This window comes from Petaurus breviceps, unplaced genomic scaffold, assembly GCF_028583685.1.
Source record: "Petaurus breviceps papuanus isolate PSGF00001 unplaced genomic scaffold, PetGlider_PUasm1.0 90823, whole genome shotgun sequence".
Classification (NCBI taxonomy): domain Eukaryota; kingdom Metazoa; phylum Chordata; class Mammalia; order Diprotodontia; family Petauridae; genus Petaurus; species Petaurus breviceps.
The window spans coordinates 3,230,147-3,252,403 of NW_027187352.1; the positions used below are offsets into that span (position 1 = coordinate 3,230,147).

The 22,257-nt window shown below is 41.0% G+C and overlaps 1 protein-coding gene across 2 annotated transcripts in view; it reads right to left on the minus strand.

Annotated features, from left to right (window-relative positions):
* Positions 1–22,257, minus strand: part of P4HA3 (prolyl 4-hydroxylase subunit alpha 3) — a 54,222-nt gene that overhangs the window by 20,297 nt on the left and 11,668 nt on the right. For both annotated transcript variants that reach the window (XM_069070832.1, XM_069070833.1), the window contains exons 2-5: positions 21,264–21,406; positions 15,543–15,766; positions 12,193–12,342; positions 4,418–4,469 (exon numbers count right to left, since the gene is read on the minus strand). In XM_069070832.1, coding sequence (XP_068926933.1) covers positions 4,418–4,469; positions 12,193–12,342; positions 15,543–15,766; positions 21,264–21,406 — 569 coding nt within the window. The remainder of the gene's footprint in view (positions 1–4,417; positions 4,470–12,192; positions 12,343–15,542; positions 15,767–21,263; positions 21,407–22,257) is intronic.

A 22,257-nucleotide genomic window follows, 5' to 3' on the forward strand; every position in this document is an offset into this window, starting at 1 on the left:
ATCTATCTATCTATCTATCTATCTATCTATCTATCTATCTATCTATCTATCTATCTATCCATCCATCTATCCATTTATTTCTCCATCTACCTACCTATCCATACATCTATCTATCCATCTGTCCATCTATATACTCATCTATCAAAAATCCTAAGATCATAGATTTAGAGATGTAAGTGAATTTGGGGGTCCTCTAGTAGAGTTCCCTAACTTTACAGTTAGGAAACAGGCCTAGAAAGGTGAGAGTATTTGCCCAAGGTCACACAGGTAGTAAATGGCAGAACCAGGACTGGACCTCTCACTCCAAGTCTAGAGGTTTTCCTTCCTGTACCACATTCTCTTATTTGACACCCAAAGACATTGCGAAGTAGGCAGGATGAGGGTTCTTATCTTCAGCTTACAAAGGAGAAAACAGAAGCTCACAGTGGATAATTATTGCTTAAGGTCAGGTCAGTAGTATGTGTTGGAGCCAGGACTTAAGCTCATACATATTTTTCAGTTCTAGGTCAAACCCTGTTGAGTGGGCTAATCACCATCTCATCAATGCCACAGTTATTGACCAGGGTTTCCATGTTTCAGTGGGGTTTTTTTGGCAGCCTCTGCTAACAGGTAACTTGGTGTAGTGGGAATTACTCTGGACTGGGAAATAGGAAACCAGGGTACAGTCCCAGTTCCTGTAATTCCCAACCCAACCTGCTGTATGTGCTATGTAAGAAATTCACTTCCTTTCTCTGAGCCCCAGCTCTCATCTCCCATCCCCAGCCCAACCTGGGCTGGCTCACTGTACTGAAAAGAGCCCTAGATTAGGTACTATAAGAACACCTATGGCGCAGATTCATTTTGTGTCCATGGGAGAGTCAACTTGAATCATGGAATCTTGAAGTTGGGAGCGGCCCAAGACCCTTTTCAATCTTATCCTAAGCAGTAATCTCCTCTACAAAGTCCCTAACATATGATCATTCAATCTCTGCTTAAGGACTTCCAACTGTGCAATCTCTACTTGAAGACCTTCTACAGTCACACATGTATGAGGTGTAGCTCATTGTTTCCCAAAGCAGCCCATTCCATTTTTGGATGAATTTCATTGTTAAGAATCCCAAGTCAAAATCTGTCCCTCTACAGCTCCCACACCTTCCTCCTAGTTCTGTACTCTTGAGGTGAAGCCAAAAAGTGAATTCCTCATCCTCATGATATCCCTTCAAATATGTGAGAATAGACATCATGTCCCAACCTCCAAGTCTTCTTTTTCCCAAGTTACACAATTCCAGTTTCCTCAACCAACAATGGCCTCCAGAACCCTTCTCATCCTGGTCAGATCCCTCCGGGTGTCCTATAGTTTGTCAATGTTCTTCCTAAAATGTGGCACCAGAACTGGACACTATTCTCCCTATGGTGTTTCATCAGGTCAGGGGACGGCAGAACTATCATCACTCTTGTTCTGCACTGTATGCCTTTGAATGCAACCCAAAATGGAGCTAGCTTCCATTGCTTCCATACTGACAAACTATTAACTCCTACTGAATTTGTGGAACATGAGCACCTCTATATCTTTTTGACCAGAGCCTAGCCATACCTCTTCATCCTCTTCTTTTATGGTTGATTTTTTGAACCCAAGTGTAGGATTTTGCATTTATACCAATAAATTTTCATTTTAACAGGTGGGCTTCAGTTTCTTTTGTAAAATGAGGAGAATTGATCAAATGAGCTCTAAGGTCCTTTTCAGCTGTAATGTTCTTTGAACCTAAGATTCTGCATCTAGATGTTCCTTTTGCTGGTAACTTCTATCCCAAAATTAGGGTACATATGAACTAAGATATTAGGTAAGGACTAGGTTAAGCCTCATTAATCTGGATTTGCCAATATGAGTGTGTGTTTGGGCAGAGAAGAAAGGAGTTTCTTCTAAATCAAGGTATCAACAGAGGACCGCATTATAGAACCACAGATTTAAAGTTGGAAGAGACTTTAGCAGTTATCTCTCCAGTTCTCTCAATTTACTGAGGAGGAAATTGAGACCCAGGGAGGTTAATTGCAATAGATAGAGTGCTGGGGCTGGAATCAGGAAGACGAGTTCAAATCTGGCCTCAGACACTTACTAGCTATGAAAACCTGGGCAAGTCACTTAACCTCTGCCTGCCTCAGTTTGCTGATCTCTAATGGGGATGATCGTAGCACGTACCTCCCAGGATTGTTGTGAGGACCAAATGAATTCATAATTATAAATCATGTACCTGGCACATAAGAAGCCCTATGTAAATGTTAGCTATTATAAATAGCCATGGTTACATAGGTAGTATGTAGCAGAGTCAGGATGCAAACTCAGATCTTCTGCCTCCTTCTTTCCGTTGTCACACATGAAAAACTCCAGTAAAGTCTAGAACCTCCCTTTCAGGGTCTCAGTAACCTAGAACTCTTGGATTTCTAGGAGCATAGGTTTAGAGTTGGAAGGGACTAAAGATGTTACAGGGCAGCTGTGTATGTAATCTCCTGTTTTTGTTGTTCAGTTGTGTCCAACTCTTTGTGACCCCATTTGGGGTTTTCTTAGCAAATACATTGGAGTAATTTGCCATTTCCTTCTCCAGCTCATTTTTACAGATGAGGAAACTGAGGCAAACACAGTTAAGTGACTTGCCCAGGGTCACACAGTTTATGGCGCACTATTTTTCAGGGGCTGCATTAGGCAATAAATACTAATAGCTTCCATGTCTCTATCACTTTCCTCACAACAACCCTAAGAGGTGGACAAATCAGATGTCAGTGCCCCCTTTTTACAGGCAAAGAAACTGAGCATCAAGGTCACATGATTTCAAGCTAGAAGAGCTCATTGCCATTTTACAAGGGAGAAAACTGAGGCTTAGAAAGTTTAAGTGACTTATCCAAAGTCAAACAGGTAAGTACCAGAGGCAAGATTTGCTCCCAGTTCTCCTGATTCCAGAGGTAAAGTTTTTCCCCTCTACCTTCCTGTCTCATAGAGCTAGGAAATGTCCAAGTTGGGCCGTTGGGCCAAGTCTCTTGACTCTAGGTCCAATCTTCTTCCTTCTCCATCCCAAGGGCTCTTGAGGTGGTACCAGCAAGGGGCCATCCTTGTTTGGGGAACTCAGAGCTGTACTCCACAGCTGGACAGTTCAGGGCACAGAACCACAGAAAGACAGATGGGATTCAGAGGAAAAATCGATATCCTTAGGTAAACAGACACAGCAGCTCCCGCTGAGTTTTTCTCCTTCACACACAGCTCCCATTGATGCTTCTCAGTTCCAGATCTGTTTCCAAATCTCTGGCCTCTAACATGTCTCTGAATTTGGTTTGTGTTCTCCTCTCCACTCTACCCCCACCCCCAAAACTTGCTTCATACCTCAGGCAATATTGAGGTCTGACTATGGGAGTACAGAGAGGAGGAAAAGGGAACTTCCTTAACAATTACAAACTTAAAAAAAAAAAGTCTATGCCCCAATCTGTTGACACACAGGTACATATGAATCAGAATGAATACATTCAGAAAATTAAGAACATGCCTCCAAAGCAGAAAAATTAAATAATTGCTATTGGCGATGCCTGCATTCAGTCTGTAGAGATGAAAGATAGCCAAGAATGCTGGAATCCTGGGATGGAAAGGCATGGGAGGTTACATCCGTGTGGGATAGAGGAAAGGGTATGTACCCAGGCTCAGGATGCCTAGCTCAGTCCCAGCTGTGCCAGCCACTTTGTGACTTTTGTCTGGTATTGACTTGGAGAAGTGGAGAGAAGGTGGGAATCTGGAACTGCTCACAGCCCAGCTCCATCTTTGCCTGCTTGTGAGCCTCAGGCAAATCATTTAACCCCTGAGCCTCAGTCTCCTCCTCTGTAAAATAAGGGCATTGGATCAGGCGATCGCTAGGGTCCCTCCCCCTTTACTGGAAATCCATGAAGCCACAGCTTGTGAATCTTTAAGTCGGGAATGATGACGATACCTACCTACCATGCCTGCCTCACAATGAGGTTGTTACAAATGCTGTGTTAAAGGTGTTGCCACATGTGTGTTTATTTGTATCACTACCTCCGCCAATTCATTAAAGGCAGCATTCCATAATGGTTAGAGAACTGGCCTCATACTCAAGAAGCCCTGAATTCAAAATCCACCTCTGACTTATACTGACTGTGTGACCTAGGCAAGTCATTCTCACTGCCCCAGGCTCTCTGAAATCATAAACTGTAGAGAAGGAAATAATCTATACTGACAAAAGGAGCTTCCTCATCAGTGAGCTCTCTGCTCTGAAGTCAGAAGCCCCAGCCTTACACATGAATTCCTGCTACAATATCCCTGACATACACTCAGCTTGATCTAGCATCTCCAGTGACAAGGAGCTCACTACTTCTCCAGACAATTTTGTCCAGGAATAAAAGTTTTCCAGTAAACCAGTAGCTTTTCGTTGTCATTACGTACTGTAACGAAGGAACTCTCTGGAGAGACTGAGGGCATGTGAAACATTTCCTGCCTATAACAAAGAAGAAAGAATATGCTTAGTTAGAATGGCCTAGGCATGCCAAACACCAGTAATAATAATTTTATGTACTGTTTTATGGTATACAAAGCACTTTACCCACTATCTTGTGAAGGAGATAATATAAGTATTATTATTCCCATTTCACAGATGAGGAAACTGAGTGCCCAGAATCAGGCAGCACACAAGTGTCAATCCAGTATTTGAACCCCTAAAACCAGCATTCTTTCCCCTACATCGTGCTATGTCTTCTAAGAAAACACCTTCAATGTACTTCTCACCACAGATAAACAAGGAAACTCATTGACATGGACCAATATAGACTAGAAACAGAGACGTTGTTTGTTCTAGTCCAAGACTTGCCAGTACCTCAAGGTGTGGTCCTGGGAAAGCCACTGTTTCTGTTTCCCCATTTACATGAGAACTTCTCACCACTCTGCTAGGATCCCAGATATATAAGTGGAAGGAGTCTCAGAGGTTATCCAGTCCAGTGCCCTTGTTTTATAGTGCAGATCATACAGGAAGTAACTAATCAGGAGCAAAATTTGAACTCGGGTTCTCTGACTCCACAACCAGCATTCTTTCTCCTATGCTATCCATATTATTTCCCAAAGTCACATTGTACAAATAAATTATTAAGTTATCCTTCTGGGCAAGAACTGCTGGGAGAGCTAGAAAACTGGCAGAAATTAGGGTTAGACACATACCTCTCTCCTCCTGGCAGAGAGATGGGGAACTATAGGGGCAGAATGGTGCATACATTGTCTAACAGGGTCACTATATCAGGTTTTTTATTTTATTTTTTGCTCATTTTTTTTCTTTGTTCCAGAGTGAGGGGAGAGGAAATTAAGGCTCTATCTAGAAATTACTGATATAAAAGCAAAAGTTGTCAATATAATCTATTGTTTTTTCAAAGAAAAGAAAGTTCTGGGGTGGCTAGGTGGCACAGTGAATAGAGCACCAGCCCTGGAGTTAGGAGGACCTGAGTTCAAATCCAGCCTCAGACACCTGACACAATTGCTAGCAGTGTGACTTTGGGCAAGTCACTTAACCCCAATTGCCCTCCAAAAAGCAAAAAAAAAGAAAAGAAAATTTCTAGAGCAATGTCTTAACACCCTGTACCACAATAAACTTAAAATGGATATATAACCTGAATATAAAAAATCATGTCATAAAAATAATTAGGACAAGAGAACATAACTTTTACAACTATCACAAGGGAGAATGCTTAGCCAAAGGACCAATGAGACCATAAAACACAAAATAAACCCATTTCAATTACCAAAGAAACCCCAACAACCTTAAAGAGTCTTTTTGCATGAATAAAACAAATGAAGACAAGAATAAGAAGAGAAACTACAAAGTGGTTAAAACATTTGCATCAAATATGATGGAGAAAAGTCTGAGGAACAAGATCTACAGGGAACTGACACAAACACAGCATGATAAGACTGATTTCCCAGTAGATAAGTAGTTAAAGGATATGAACAGTTTTCAAAAGTTAAGCCAAAAGGAGAAACCAACATCTTCAGGGACTCTTTCAAAAGATCAGACCCATTTTGAATAAGACCAGTGTCCTTTGGGGAACCTTAGGCTAATTCATCTATAGTTTGTATTTACTAATATGTGTGCAAGTAGTTTCTCCCAATAAAATGTAAACTCCTGAGGGTGGGCACTGTCTTGCATTTGTCTTTGTATCCATAGCAAAAGAAGTCTTCAAAAGAATTGCAAAAACAGTGAGTGACATTTGAAAACATGCTCCAAACCATACCCTGAAAACTGGCAAAGATGAACAAAAAAAGAAGAAAAAAAAAGCAACCCAGAAACAGTTAATGTTGGAATTACTGTGGGAAGGCACACGGTAATACACTTTTGGTAGAGTGTGAATTGTTCCACCTCTTTGGAGTTGGCATCAGTTTGGAATTATACAAGAAAAATGACTAAACTGTCCATAGCCTTGGATCTAGCAATCTCAGTGATGGGCATGTACACCCAAGGAAGTCAGAGATAGAGACAAAGGTCCAATATTCACCAAGATACTACAGTAGCATTCTTTATGGTTATAAAGAATCAGAAACAAAATGGGTACCCATTAACAGGGGACTCACTAAACAAGCTGTGGTACATGAATGTAATGGAATACTATTATGCCATAGGAAATGGTGACTATGAGTAAGATTTTGAACTTTCACAGAATGAAAGAAGTTGAACCAAAGGAACAATATACACAATAAATACAGTACTGCAAATGAAAAGTTTGTCAGAGGGAAGGTAAACACTTGGAAAGTTTAAAAACAAAAAATGATCCTAGAGAATAGATATGATACGTGCTATGTGCCTAAGTGCTTTACAAATATCTCATTTGACACTCACAAAAACACTGGGAGGTGGGTGTGATTATTATCCCCATTTCAGAGTTGAGAAAATTGAGATTTAAGTGATTTGCCCACGGTCATATAGTTTGTAAGTCTCCGAGGTCACATTTGAACTCAGGTCTTCCTGAATCAAGGCCCAGTGCTCTATTTGCCATGTCACTTAGCCACCTCCTCATGACAAAAAGGTGGAGGACTATTAGGGCAGAATGTTAAATACGTTGTCAAAAGGCTTTAGTGAAGTTCAATATAAAATGAGTAAGATACATATTTTTAAACTACCTAGAGATCTTAAAGTAAGCAAAGTCACACTTCAGGGTCTATTCTTAGTCTTTTTTTTTTAAGCTTCTGAGGGGGAATTTAAAAAATTCTCTAAAAATGGAACTTGCTCTGAGAATTACAGAATCTTAGTACTCAACCTCAAAGAACATTTAATCCATCTCATGTCCAGTAGGAATTCTCTACAGCATCCCTGACAAGAGGTCACTCAGCCCTTGTTGAAGACTAAAGTGAGAAGGAATTTCCAGTAAGTGGGAACTTCCTACCTCCCAAGATAGCCCATTCCATTTGCAGGATAACTCTCTAATTTTTAGAGTTATTCTTACTTTGAACCAAAATCTCCCTCTCTGCAACCTTCACCCATTTGCTTCTATGTCATCCCCTGCAGCCAAATAGAACAAACCCCATTTCTCTTCTATGACCAGCCCTTCAAATAACTGAAGACAGCTCTCCTCTCTCCCCTGCACCTTCTCTGGACTGAACATTCCCAGACTTGATATTTCCTCACATCTACAAAAGAAGCAAGGAATTTGTGCATGAGAAGAGAAATATTTCCATAATGGTATCATACAAGTAGAGAGCTTCCCACCCACTTTCCTGGAACTGAAAGCAATCCTGTGTGGGTTTGTTTTAACATTTTGCTCTGCCATTTCAGCCTCCCTGAGCCTGGTCAAGGGTGAGATGAAGCCCTGACCTCAGCAAACTAGATGGGTCAAAGGAGCTGGTGTCTGTGAGCTGGTTCCCCTTTCCACACCCTGCTGTAAAGATCAGGATGTGGGATATTTTGGACAGTCCCAGGGCTGGCCATCCTTTGCCAAATAGTTATTTAAAGACCACATTTTTAAAAATCAGGATACATTTTCTTTCTTCTAAAATTTGTTTTAAATAACTCATTTAAAGGTTATTGTGGCCTTTTGTTTTTATTCTGCAAATATTTTCCTTTAACAGTATCCTGTCCCCCCACCCCAACCCTTCCTTGTGCAAACAACAACAACAACAAAATTCAAATAAAGCCAACAGAGGCAGAGACCATGCTTGATTGATGCACCACGTTCCATATCTGGAGTCCCCACATCTCTAAGGAGTAAAGGAAGACATGTGCCTTAGCACTTCTCCAGGATTAGGATGCTCTTTCTCAAGAGCAAAGGAGGTATGTTCTTGGGCATCCCAGTTAAATGTCCATTTGTAATTATATGTCCAATTTGTTACAATAGAATACTTGTTATATACCCTCTCTTCTAGTTTGAACATATGAAAAAACTATTAAGAAATAATGAAAAGTGAAAAGATCTGAGGGAAAGAAATACCGATGGAAATTTGCTATATATGTGTGTGTATGCATTATACACACATATGTATTATGTTTGTGTTTATGTAGGTATATATTAGTCTATATATTGTATATATGTACATTGTATATATATATAACATACATATATGTGTATTATACACGTGTGCGTTAATTTACTTATTTGCCCAGTCCTGTGATTTTGTCAATGTAGGGAGCTCTCAATGAAGAAATTCTCTCTGTAACAACTGTCTTGTAATTTATAGTCTTCAAGAGTTGCCTGGGATGCAGAGAAACTAATGATTCGCCAAGGGTTTACACAGTTGATGTGTCAGAGGCAAATCCACATGGCTAGTAAATGTTAAATGTCTAAGGTCGGATTTGAACTCAGGTTCTCCTGACCCCAGGGCTGGTGTTCTATCTACTGCGCCACCTAGCTGCCCCATGGTCAACTCTTTATCTACCCTTCCATGCTCAAACCATATATGTATTGACATATTGACAAAGGATAAAAACAAAGATAAGTGTGCCCAGCAGCAATAATCCACCCCAGGTATCATGGTTTTGTCCTCATCCTAGGATATGTTAAGATATACTTGTTTTTCAGTTATTTTTCAGTCATGTCTGACTCTTTGTAACCCCATTTGGGGTTTTTCTTGGCAAAGATACCGGAGTGGTTTTCCATTTCCTTCTCTAGCTCATTTCACAGATAAGGAAACTGAGGCAAACAAGATCATACAGGGTCACACAGTTAGCAAGTGTCTGAGGCTAGATTTAAACTCAGGAAGATGAGTCTGGCACTCTATGTACTGCAATACCTTGAGGTCCAGGAAATGTTCAGTCCTACTTATTGGCTTGACTGACCTCTCTGAATGTTTGTTTCTTTATACTTGGGATTAAACAGACTACTCAGGCTAACTGCAAAAAGTACCCATCAATTCTTCTCTATTAATTAAAATTTTGAAAAGTGAGTCAATGGAAGACAAGATAAGCAAGGTCAAGTAACTCAGTGCTTGATAAACCCAAGAAAACAAACTTCTTGGGGAAGGACTATCTATTCCACAAGAATTTCTAGGACAATTGGAAAGTAGTTTGGAAGAAAATAGGTTTAGGCTAGCATTTTGTACCATATATCACAATAAACTCCACATGAATATGCAGCCTAAGTGTAAAAGGTCATATTCTAAAAAAATTAGAGGAGAATGGAAAGTGATCCCTTTCATAAGGCTGGTTGGGGAGAAGAATCTATAACCAAATAAGGAAATCACAAATGAAAAATAGATATTTCTGACTATATACAATTAAGTTTTTACACAAATATCAGTATACTTATATACTTATATGGCATTGTATATTTATATCTAACATGTAGGTTTATATACATACATGTATATAATAACATATGTACATACACATATATCTTGGAAGACACTGCAAATGGAACATGAGTTAGGTCCAGAATTAGGCAGGACACTGAACTTTGCCTTCAGGAAAACACCTTTAACAACTCCAAACTTCTTCCTGAATCAAAGGTCCATATTTTTAATATCAATATTGTACTCATTTTGTTTAGCTGCATATCATGGATTATTATATTCTCTAAAGAAATTAAATATGCGTATCACTCAGATTAGCAATGGAAAGATTCATGGTGAGGGTGGGTAGGTTGTAATAGATGACATGAAACTATGAAAAAGAACCAAAATAAAGGATATTATTTTAAATATATCTATATGTAATCTATGTCTATAGATTACATATAGATATATAGACTGGTAAGGGAGTGAGAGCAAGAAAAAAACTAGTGGAGCATCCATATACTCCACTGGTATCCTATAATGTCAAGTGAAACCAAGAAGGGTCCATGTATGTTGAGTGGACAACCTGTGGTAGACTTGTAGAAGGATCTGGACAAGAATCCCACAGAATAAGCAGACATGCCATAGGTATCATTAGAGAAAGCATCCACATTGAGATCACAGTTCCATTTGAGTATTGCACAAACAAAATTAATGCAACTAGTATAAGAAGATAAAGCATTGAGTGGGAAAAAAATTTGCATCGAATATCTGATAAAAGTTTGATATCCAAAATATATAAAAATTGGCATATAATATCTATGTATTTTTCTAATATGACTAAGAACCATCACAACAGATACATGGTTAAGGGATATGAATAAATATTTTCAAAAGAATAAATAGATGAGCAGCTAGGTGACGCAGTGAATAGAGCACCGGCCCTGAAGTCAGGAGGACCTGAGTTCAAATCTGGCCTCAGACACTTAACACTTACTAGCCATGTGACCTTGGGGAAATCACTTAACCCCAATTGCCCTGCCCTCCCCCCTCCAAAAAAACAAAACAAAAGAATAAACAGAAATTATCAATAACTATATTAAAACATATTGCAAATCATTAATAAGAGAAATGTAAATTTAAGAAACTCTGAAGTATCATCCAATATTCATCAAATTGACAAAGATGAGGAGAAGGAGGAAGTGTTGGAGAGACTTTGGGAAGACAGACAGATTAATATAATGTTGATGGAGCCCCGAATTGGTTTAATCATTCTGATAAGCAATTTTGAATTATGTTTCAAAAAGTAATTAAACTGTTTGTAACCTTTGACCCAACAATACCAATTTTGGACATATAACCCAAAAAGGTCAAAGACAGAAAAGTAGATTTGCAGTGGAATACTTACATTTAATTTTTAAAAATAAATATGAGATATATAAACGTAGGTGCTTGACAAATGTTTATTGACTGACTAACTGAAGTAATGCAAAGGGAAGAAAGCAGAGTCAGAAGAGTATACACTTTGAGTGAATGAATAAATATTATATTCATTTATTCAGCCAATCTGCATACAATGAGCCAAGTCCTGAGGGAAGATACAAAATTTAGCTAAGCAGCTCTTTTGGTAGTAGCAAACAACTCAACCTGGGTGGACTGGGATTAGGGTGGGGTGAGATTTCATTTGTTGGGGAGTGGCTAAACAAATTATGATACTTAAATATAATGGAATATTAATGTGCTGTAAGAAATGATGAAATTGACAGTTTCAGAGAAACTTGTGAAGACCTCTATGAACTGATACAGAATGAAGTCAGTAGAAACAGAACTGTTTATATGATAGCACAACATTATAGAGAAAAATAACTTTGAAAGACTTGGTAACAATGAAATGCAATGACCAACTCTTCTTCCAGAGCACTAATAATGAAGCATGCTCCCTACCTCTCGGCAGAGAGGTGATAGATTCAAGATGAAGAATCAGACAAACATTTTTGGACTCAGCCAACATGGGAATTTGTTTTTCTTGACTTGTTACAAGGGCTTTATTTTTCTTTTTAATTTTTTTCATTGAGAGGTGGGGGCAGGGTAAGAAAGGGAAAGGGAAGCAAAGAAGAAATGAAAAGAAAAGGTCATTAAAGTACTTTTTTTTGAAGCAGAGAAGACAAGAGAAGGAAAGTCAGGGGCGACCAATTCAACCTCAAAAGCTATGGGTTGAATTTATTATATAGTTAAACATAAAAGCAAGTTGTATATAACAGAGATCTGCAGTTTGGTGTACAATCCTCTTTTTTTGTTTGTTTACTATGAACATGGAAAAGCCTATGTTGTTTGTTAAGCTGGAAATTTAAAACAAGTTTAACTCAGATGTTGTCTCTGCCCTGCTGGAGTAACCCTTCAGATGAGGGTTGTACTAGATGACCCCTGAGGTCCCTTACAACTTAATAGTCTGACTCCCTCTGTCCCACCTATGCTCCTACCTGGAAATAAGCAAAAGCCAAGTAGTCCAGAGCATCTTCCAGGCTTCCCTCATCCTCTGTATTCCACTCACCATAGGAGCCTCGGAAGAGGCTGACGGCCACTTCCAGCCATGTGATGGCATGGTAGTAATCACCCATGTCATAGGCCACCTGCAAGGAAGCAGAAAAGTCAGGATGGAGGCCTCATTCCCCTCCCACCCCCTCTACCAAGTAAGGAAACAATATCGAGACTCTAGAGGTAAGGGAGATTCTGGATTTCCAGTGGGAATCTTGGCTCATCATCAATTTTCAAGTCAAAGCCTATGAGAAAGGATTCATGGTATTAGAAAGATCACTGATTTTGGGAGTCAGAAGATGTATGTCTGAGTACTGAATCTGCTACTTACAAATATTTATGTTTGTTGTTGATTTATATTGCATAAATCATCTAATCTCTCTAAGTCTCAGTTTACTCATCAGGAAAAGATGATAATATCTGTACTATTTTCTTTTATTGTGAGAATCAAATGAAAAAATACATCTTGAGCATTTTATAAACACTTTTTATTCATTCAGCCTTGACTAAAATATTATTTGGATCCCTCTTTCTGGCACAGAAGTGACCTGTTCTCAAAGGCCCTGCCCCTGGTTGATGGCATACTTCAATAGATCCTACCAAGCTAGAAAAGCTTTAAGTACAGGCCTGGCAAAGGACTATTGTCTGAAGACCAGACTAACTAAATTTAGAGAGGGGAGGAATGTTTCAAGCCAGAGCAGGTCTCAAAGACCATTTACTAAGTTTTGGAATAATAGGGAAAACTTCAAGGTTGGAGGAAGTACCCACACCTACACCATCACAAATTCTTGAAATGATAAGTGTGGTAGCTTGGTGGCACTGTGGATAAGAAGGCTGGGCTCTATTTACAGTCATGAAGACCTGAGTTCAAATCACACTTAGCTGTGTGACCTTGGACAAGTCACTTAACCTCTGTCTCAGTTTCCTCAACTGTAAAATGGTGATAATAATAGCCCCCTACTTCCCAGGGTTGTTGTGACAATCAAATGGGATAATATCTACAAAGTGCTTAGCACATAGTAGGCATTTAAAAAATGCTTGTTTCCTGCTTTCCTATAAATCCCAGCTATTATCTTTATAATATTATTATATTTATCATATGGTACATATTATACATAATATCATATAGTATATAGTAACATATTTACTCATATATATTTCTAATTAACAAGCATTTATTTTCTCTCTTCTACTTCCCTCCCCCCCCCAAAAAAGGGAAATTATTATTTGACTTTTGGGATACCCTATAGATCATAAAGTATACAAGGAAAATGTAAACCACGTATTAAATGAGATCCTGGGAAGACAAGATCATTTCTGCCTGGGAGGATCAGGGAAGGCTTCTTGGTAGAGGAGTCATCAGAACTGAGTCTTAAAAGAGGTAGGATTTCAATCTTCAGAAACTGAAGAAGAATATTCTTAGCTAAAAGAAATGGGCAAAGGCACAGGTATCAGAGAGCTCCAGATGGAAATATGAGAAAATGGCAAATGAGATTCTCTAGAATGTTAAGGACAGGAGGAGATATAAAACTGGGATAAGGCTCAGCCCTAGATCGGGAAGGGTCAGAAACATCAGGGAAAGTAGGAACTTGATTTGGTAAGCAATGGGGAACCATAGCAGGGACTTGAGCTGATGAGTGATGACCAGATCTGAGCCTAAGATAGTGGTATGCAGGATGGTTTAGAACAGGGAGAGAGTGGAGGCCAGAAGATGTTAGGAGGCCATTGTCATAGTCTAGGCAGCTGGTTACAAAGGTTTAGACTAAGGCAGAGGCTGTGGGAATTACTGAGGAGGAGACATGCAAGGGTCTCCCTCCAGTCAGGTAATATTTGGAGGTACTCTAGCTGAACAGATTAATTAATGAGTAGCCTGAATGATGTAGTGGCAAGGGCACTTGGATTTCAGTCTGGCGCTAATATATATTGGTTCTGTGACCCTGCACAAGGTTTTTGAATCTCAAGCTCTTCTTCTTGGATGGAAATTAGGCTTGGGCTGTCTACCTCAAAGGGTAAGTTGGAGAGAATCCCTTTTTTTAACCTGATTAAATATTACAGAACGGGGAGGAATTTTTAGCTCCTATCTTACCCCTGCTACTGACTCAAAGTGTGAGTGAGGCTCTGTGCCTCAGTTTCCCTGGCCATGGGCAGGGTGGGAAGTGAAGTATAACTAATACAAAGTGACTGTATGTAGGTTGTTCTGCCAAGGAAACTGTTTAAATCAGGAACATTTTCAAGTAGCTTCTAGGAAATGACCCACTGAAAGGAGAACATCTGGTTTTGGTTATTGAGAGGTCCTTTCTTGCTGGTGTCACATATGTTATAGCCATACAGGGGAGCATAGAAACTCTACCTTGAATTTAAATTATCCACAAGCATGTGTGCCTGAGCTCTGATTCCTGACTCTCCTAAACAATAGCTCAACATGGAGAGTGTATGTTGTGGTGAGCTGTTGTTTGGGTCTTTGAATCTTCCAAAGGAGGGTGTAGATGTGCCCACTGAGGCTGGGAGACATCCCAATGGAGGCATACCCTTCAACATAGAGAACATCTCCTTGTTATGAAGAATGGCATCTCCCTGACTGAGGACGCATTGGTTGACTGGCTGCCGTGAGTCTGAACCAACCTTTGCAGCACCCAGGGTCAGTTGCTGACATTTATGAAGGTGTCTCATTCTGCCTACCACTGCCTGAATCATCTTCCTCATGCATGGATTCCGTCAGGCCACTCCTCTGCTCAAGCCCCTGCTGTGCTTCCAGGACCCAGCATTCCCGAGAGAGAAGAGGAAATGCTTGGACAGCATTAGACTCTCAGAGAGAAAAGTATGCTAGGCCCCAGCCAAGTCCAGGCTTTGGCTGATGGGAAACCACCTGCCTTTAGGGCAGTCCAGTCCACAATTCTCATTGTTAGGAATGTTTTTCTTTCTGTCGAGTCCAGCAGAGTAAATCTAAGCCTTGGCAGCCCTTCAAACACTTGAAGACAGGCATCACATTCCTCCCAAATTTTCTTTAAGTCAGCTACTCCAGGTCTTTTTTTTTATTTTAATTTTATTTTGGCAAGACAGTCAGGGTTAAGTGACTTGCCCAGGGTCACACAACTAGTAAGTGACCGAGGCTGGATTTGAACTCAGGTCCTCCTAACTCCAGGACTGGTGTTCTTTCCACTGTTTGTACCATCTAGATGCCCTTCTCCCAACTGAACCTCCTAGAATCAGTCCCTAGTCCCAGTCTCATCATGGGTGCCTTCCTTGGGACCTGTTCAGTTGTCAAGAGCCTTCCTAAACAATAAAATACCTTTACCTTACCCACATGGAAGCAGTCATCTGCCGAGAGGGGAAAAATCTGGCTGGGCCTGTATAAGTCAGTGACATCAGAGCCAGTGACTCTCTGAAAAGTCCCATGTGCTAGTCCTTTCACACTTAGCATATACACATCCTGCAGACGCATCAGGGCTCGGGCCGCCCCCTCCAGGTCCTCAAAGGCTGGGAGGTCCTGCTCCACTTTCACATAGCCATCCTTCAAGGCTGGGAAGTCATAAAAAAATGTATTCATTCATTTGATATTTATTGAGCACCTACCGCATATGAGCATAACGTGATCCCCACCCAAAGGGATTCATGGAATGTCAGTGCTGCAGAGAGTGTCAGATCTGGGAGAGACTTTAAACCACAAAATCTTAGAGCTGGGAGAGACATTAAAACATAGAATGTCAGAGCTGAGAGGGCCCTTAGAACACAGAATAAAACATAGAATGTCAGAACTTTAGACTATACAGAGCTGGGGGGGGACCCTGGAACATAGCATGTCAGAGCTGGAAGAGATCTTAAAATCTAGAATGTCAGATATGGGAGAGACTTTAAGCTATAGAATCTCAGGAATAGGGAGGGGCCTTAGAATACAGCTTCAGAGCCATAAAAAACCTCATCTAGTTCACCACCCTCATTTTAAGATGAGGAAACTGAGGCCCAGACAAAGGGAAATGGCTTTTAATGCCAGTATGACTAATATGACTACAAAACTAGTAAGCTACAGAATCAGTCCTTGAACCTCAGGTTCCCTGAAGCTTACAAAGATGTCTGGAAATATCGAGTACCAAACTGGGTCCAATTCCAGGATGTTAAGTCTTAAGAAAGCTGTTCCTAAGACATCAAACATTCAGTTCACTCTAATGCACCATAGTCCTCCAGTTCCCTAACTTCCTCCTAAAGATGGATAATTCTTTGATTAGTGTCTACTTTCTAAAGAGAATGTGTGTGTGTTTGTGTGTGTGTATGAGAGGGGAAGAGAGAAGAGAGGGGAAAGAAGGGAAGGAGGGAAGAAGGAAGAGAAGAGAGAGGAGAGAGATTATTTTTGAGGGGGGGAGACAGCATGGCACAGTGGAAAGAGCCCTGGAATCAGAAGACCTGGGTTCAAATTCTACCTCTGATACTTACCACCTCTGTGACCTTGTGACCTATGTCTTAGTTTCCTCATTTGTAAAATGAAGCTGACCCAGATGGCCTCTGAGGTCCCTTCTAACTCTACACCTATGAACTTAAATTCAGGTGGGAGGGTGGTACAGTGAATAGAGAACCAGGTCTGGAGTCAGAAAGATCCGAGTTAAAATCTGGCCTCTGACACTTTTAGCTGAGTGATCCTGGGCAAGTCACTTCCCCACCCTGTTTGCCTCAGTGTCCTCATCTATAAAATGAGCTGGAGAAGGAAATGGAAAACCACTCCAGCATCTTTGTCAAGAAAACTCCAAATGGGATCATGAAGGGTCAGACATGACTGAGATGAGATATAACCTGGGAAATATGCATCTGGGGTTCAAAAGAGAGGCCAATACTGGAAGAATCAATTTGGGAGTCAACTGCAAAGAAGTCAAAGGAGCAGATCAGACTGCCAAGAGAGAAAGTTGTAACAGCAACCACACTGGCATACCCAGGATGGCTGCTAGCACAGGTTCTTAGATCTGCTTTACTAGGAAAGATAGCTCTTCAAGGGGTCAACAATCTTTTTGAATTTTTAAATTACATTTTAATTAACTTTTAACTACATTTAAAAATTTAAAATTATATTCATTAGTTCAGGGGGAAAATCAGCACCCTGAACTTCAGAGAAAATCCAAATAGGGAAATACAAGCAGAGAAATAAAGACCAACAGACAGGGCTTCTAACTGTCTGAGAAATTAGCACAGATCAACAGATAGATCCAACTATCTGACCAAGGCAATACATACATAGTTACCAGAGAGAGAAGCACCAACGTCTGGGTTTTTCAAAGCAGGATGGTGCAGGTGGAGGGCAGTTAATGGCTACCCAGAGTCTCATGGGGTCAGATCACAAGAACACTCCTCCAATGAGTGAGCTCCAAAGCAAAATGTTAACCTCAGAGTATATATACACTTCTTCAGGGTCAGAGGGCATCACAGTTTAATTAAACCCTCCACTGCTTAATTACAAAGTAACAAAAGGTGTGGGCCTTCCTGAAAAACAAACCTCCTCTAATCAAGCTTCCCTTAATGGGCTTCACATGAGGCCTATTAATGGGAAGGAAAGATCTTATATCCCATTAACACTACAAAAGTACAGGAAGAGAAGAGAAGAGAAGGGGTTCCTGAACAGAACCTTTGGGAACATCCACACTCGGTGGTCAGGAAGATGAGGAGGAGCCTGTGGAAGAAAGAGGCAAAGACTTGTTGGTATGGAACATAGGAGCCTGCAAGGTAATTATCCAGGAAGTGATTGGGGAGGGGAAGGGGCAGCCCTGGGAATGACCAATAGCATGAAGGTTTTCAAGCATTAAACATAGATAAGAGAGCCCAGGTGGGTTTCAAAACTGTTACAAAGGAAAGTATAGAGCAGATGGGAGAATCATTGGTCCTGGGGATAAACCAGGAGGATGTGTCCAAAGAATTCCAGTGGTCAGATAAGTCAGATAAGAAAATGTTGAACATCACACACAATGATCATTCTGACGCTTAATGGCTTAAAGTTTGCAAATTGCGTTACATACATCATCTTATTTGAGCCTTAAGACAACCCTGAGAGGCAGTTATTAGTAAATATTTAACAACTAGTTCCGTAGAGAGAAAAAAAGTCTATTCTGCTTTATTAACATTGTCTTCACCACTTTTAAAAATCTAGACAAACCACAAAACAATCAAGTCCTGATTTGTAGCATGTGTCTGTTTCCAATAAATCCTCATGCCGAAACTTTACCAATCTACTCTCTCTATATGTCAGTTGCAGCATGCCCTTATGTAGAGAGTCAATTGTTAAATAATCACATAACTAGTAAATATCAGTCAGGTGGTGAAACCTTGTCTTCCTGACTCCAAATCTGACTTTCCATTCACTGCACCATGTTGCTTCTTGCAAAATGTGCCATGAATACTTATTAGCAATCAGCAAACACCCAGAATTAGAAATAAAGGTTCAGTGTCTCTGATCAAGTGGGAGAGGCAGCTTGGGAGAGTGGAAAAGAAGACCTGGGATGGAATACTGGCCCTGGCATCTACAAGTTGGGTGACACTGGGCAAGTCACAGAACTACTTTGGACCTTAGTTCCCCTACCTATAATAATTACTAGCATTTATACAGGGTATCCAAAAAGTCTTAGGGCCATTGTAAGCTATGAAAGCTTAATAGCTTTTAAATAGCTCTTAAGGCTTAACAAGACACAGACTTTTGGACATCCTATATAGAGTACTTTGGGATTTTAAAAACACTTTATATATGCTAAGTCATTTGATTTTCACAACAACCCTGGGAGGTGGTGCTATTATCATTCCTGTTTTACAGATGGAAGGACATAACCTACCTCATTGGATTGTTGTGACAATGCTTTTTCTGAGTCTGGTTGCTTAGTTTTGTCTTTCTACCCATGCACCCAGGAGGATGTCACTATAGGGAGGACCTTGCTAAGAGGATATGAGGGCAATAATGCCCGGGGCTTGCTCCCTCTCCCTCCCCTTCTCTCCCACCCTCCACCCCTACCCCCAAGGGAAGACAATTAACTGGGCTGAACTACAGTGGACAGTCACTAACTGCAGTCCTCTCTCCTTGTACCCTCTCCACCCTCTCCCATGATTCTTCATTGCATAAGGGTGACCCTGGATTCACACAAGCTAAGCCAGCAGGGCATGGAAAGTTGGAAGGGCTTCCTTTACAGGCCTGGTGATGGATCCTGGGCCTGTCACTAAGCATCAGCTCAGCTAAGTGTGGAGAAGTTCATCACTAGAGGGGTGAATTTTTTGGAGCAGCAATTCTTGATAGGCAGCATGGTACTATGGGAAAAGTACTATAAGGACCTGGCTTTAAATACCAACTCTGTCACTTAATACTTGTGTGACCTTGGGCAAGTGACTCCACCTCTCTGAGCCTCAGTTTCCTCATCTGTAAAGTGAGAGTGACTAGGTGATGCAGTGGATAGAGCCCTGGGCTTGGAGTCAAAAAGACCTGAGTTCAGATCTGGCCTTAGACACACTTACTGATTGTGTGACCCTGGGCAAGTCACTTAACTCTCTGTTTGCCTCAGTTTCCTCATCTGTAAAATGAAGATAGTAATAGTATTTACCTGCCAGGGCTGTGGTGAGGCTGAAAGTGCTTAGCACAAGGCCTGGCACATAGTAAGTGCTATATACATGTTCGCTATTATTATTACTATTATTAGATTGGGTTCTGAGGCCCATTCTGACCTTCAATACACGATCCTTTCTATATTTTTCTTCTTGTTAGGCCAATAGCTCCCTTGTGGCCTCACTAAGAAAATGACATAGACTCAGAGATTTAGAGCCATCAGGGACCTCACAGGTCACCTAATCTAGCCTTATCATTTTACTCAATAAAGAAACCGAGGCCTGAAGTAATTTGCCCCCAAACAGTGACAAAGACAAGATTAGAACCCATTTTCCCCTGACTCCAAATCCACAGCCCTCTTCCATCGCCCAGTCCCACCCTACTCTGAGATTCTTTCTCCTGGACACAAGAGAGCAACCTCACTGGTCCATTGAGCCAGTCCAAGGCCAGGCTCATCTCCACCAAAAAAAGAAGCTTCCTAGCTACTCACAGGCTTTGGGTGCCCGGCCTCTATCGTCCACCCAGTTATTTAGCTGACTATTGCTTAGACATGCTCTTTCCCTCAACCCAAAGCAGGGAGGAGAATAACGAGAACAATTTGTTCTTTTTTCCCCACCAAGATCTCAAAAAATGATGTTATCAAAACAGGAGGCATAACAATCTCCTTGTGCAGACAGGAAGACAGAACCCCGGAGAGAGAGCACCATTGACTCTGACGCTGCCTGTGGGCAGCAGACAAAAGCAGAGGGAGCCCACTCCTCTCCGCTGATCTTCCCTAGATTGACTCTTTAAAAAAAAAAAGTCCATTTTATTTGTTTTCAGATCCACATTTTCTCCCTCCCTTCTTCACTTTGAAAAAGCAAGAAAAACAAAACCTGTGTTACAAACACGTATAGTCAAGCAAAACAAATCCCAAATTGTCTGTTAAAAAACAATGCCCCCATCTGTATTCTGATTCAGTCACTTCTCTATATAGAGGTGAGTGTAGCTTCAACATAAGTCCTCTCATAATCATGGTTGGTCGTTGTGCTCAACTGGCTCTTTTGTTGAGGTGAGCAAGCTGATAGGAAAGAATAAAACAGAGATAGGGAATGCCTCTTCTTGGCAAAACAAGGCCGCTCTGTGGAGTCTAGGTACCTGGGTGGCTTTTCCTGTGTCTGTGTTCATATTCCTTTGGACAGCATGCATCCTTGGGGAAAATCTCATGCACTGGGCATTGCTTCAGGTTGCCTGAGGTATTGAACACATCAAAGAGCAGAGCATTCTGGGCCCCGTGTCCTTGACAGCACATTTGGGGCCCTGACACTTCTCTCAGATGGGACTGGGTTAGTAGTAGTCAGAGGACCCTGGAAGTTATGGGTCTGGGATGGGACCATGACGGACTATGGTGGCCTTCCCAGATTTATGTATGTTAGTCAATAGAATCCCTCCCAACCTCTGCCCATTCCCACTCAGTACCTCGGATGTTCTCACTGGCTTCCAGGCTGTACACAACATTCCTCCAATCAGACTGTAGCCGCTTAATAAGGGTGTAGGCCAGCAGAGGGTTACCCACAGGGGTGGCTGACCCCTCATGCAAAGAAAGGACCTTGTTGTAGAACCTGCAAGACAGGAGAACAGTGACCTCTCCCCACCATCCACCACAATCGCTGCCCTAAGGGAGGAACTGCCTGGTTTCTGAGGCTTTAAACACAATGAAGCAAAGAGAAATTCCAAGTCATGTCCTGCTCTAAACAGAAGATCATGGAAACTCAAAGACATGTAGCAAGAGACAGGGGACAGAGTGAACAGAGGGGACAGACCAGGGAGGTCTAAATACAGGTCTAAAACTCAGGGACTGTGAGTTCTACCTTCAACTTATTACCAAATGACTGTATCACAGTATCCAGAGTGAGTGAGGTGACCCCTGTCCTGCTCAGATCCCTTCTGAAGTATTCTATCCAATGTAATTCAACAGATATTTATTAAGTTCCTGTTATATGCCAGTCACTGAAGGCTAGACAGCCACCATCAGAATCAGGAAGACCTGGGTTCAAGTCCTTCATCAGACACATAGTGATTGTGTGACCTTGGGCATGTCACTTACCCTTTCTTCAGTTCTCTAAGATTGTAAGTGGTAAATAAAGTGCTGATCTGCATTGGAGAAAGGAATTTCCTAACTGGGAGTACCCTTCACTAATGAAATCACCTGAAAGAAAATCACTCTGTAAGGAAACGAAATGTACCAAGCCATGGGCTAGAGTCTAGGAATAGGGTGGAGTGGGGAATGAGACATTTACTCTTGAGAAGCTCAGTCTATTTCAGACTCTGTACTCCTTGTCTTCCAGTAAATCTTCCTATATCCCCTTTTCAATATGGAGGGAAGCAAATTATAGAGTTTACCATGGACATAAGAAATAAAATAAAGAGATTCATTTCAAAAGACAATGTAGTTATTTACCAGAATTTCCCC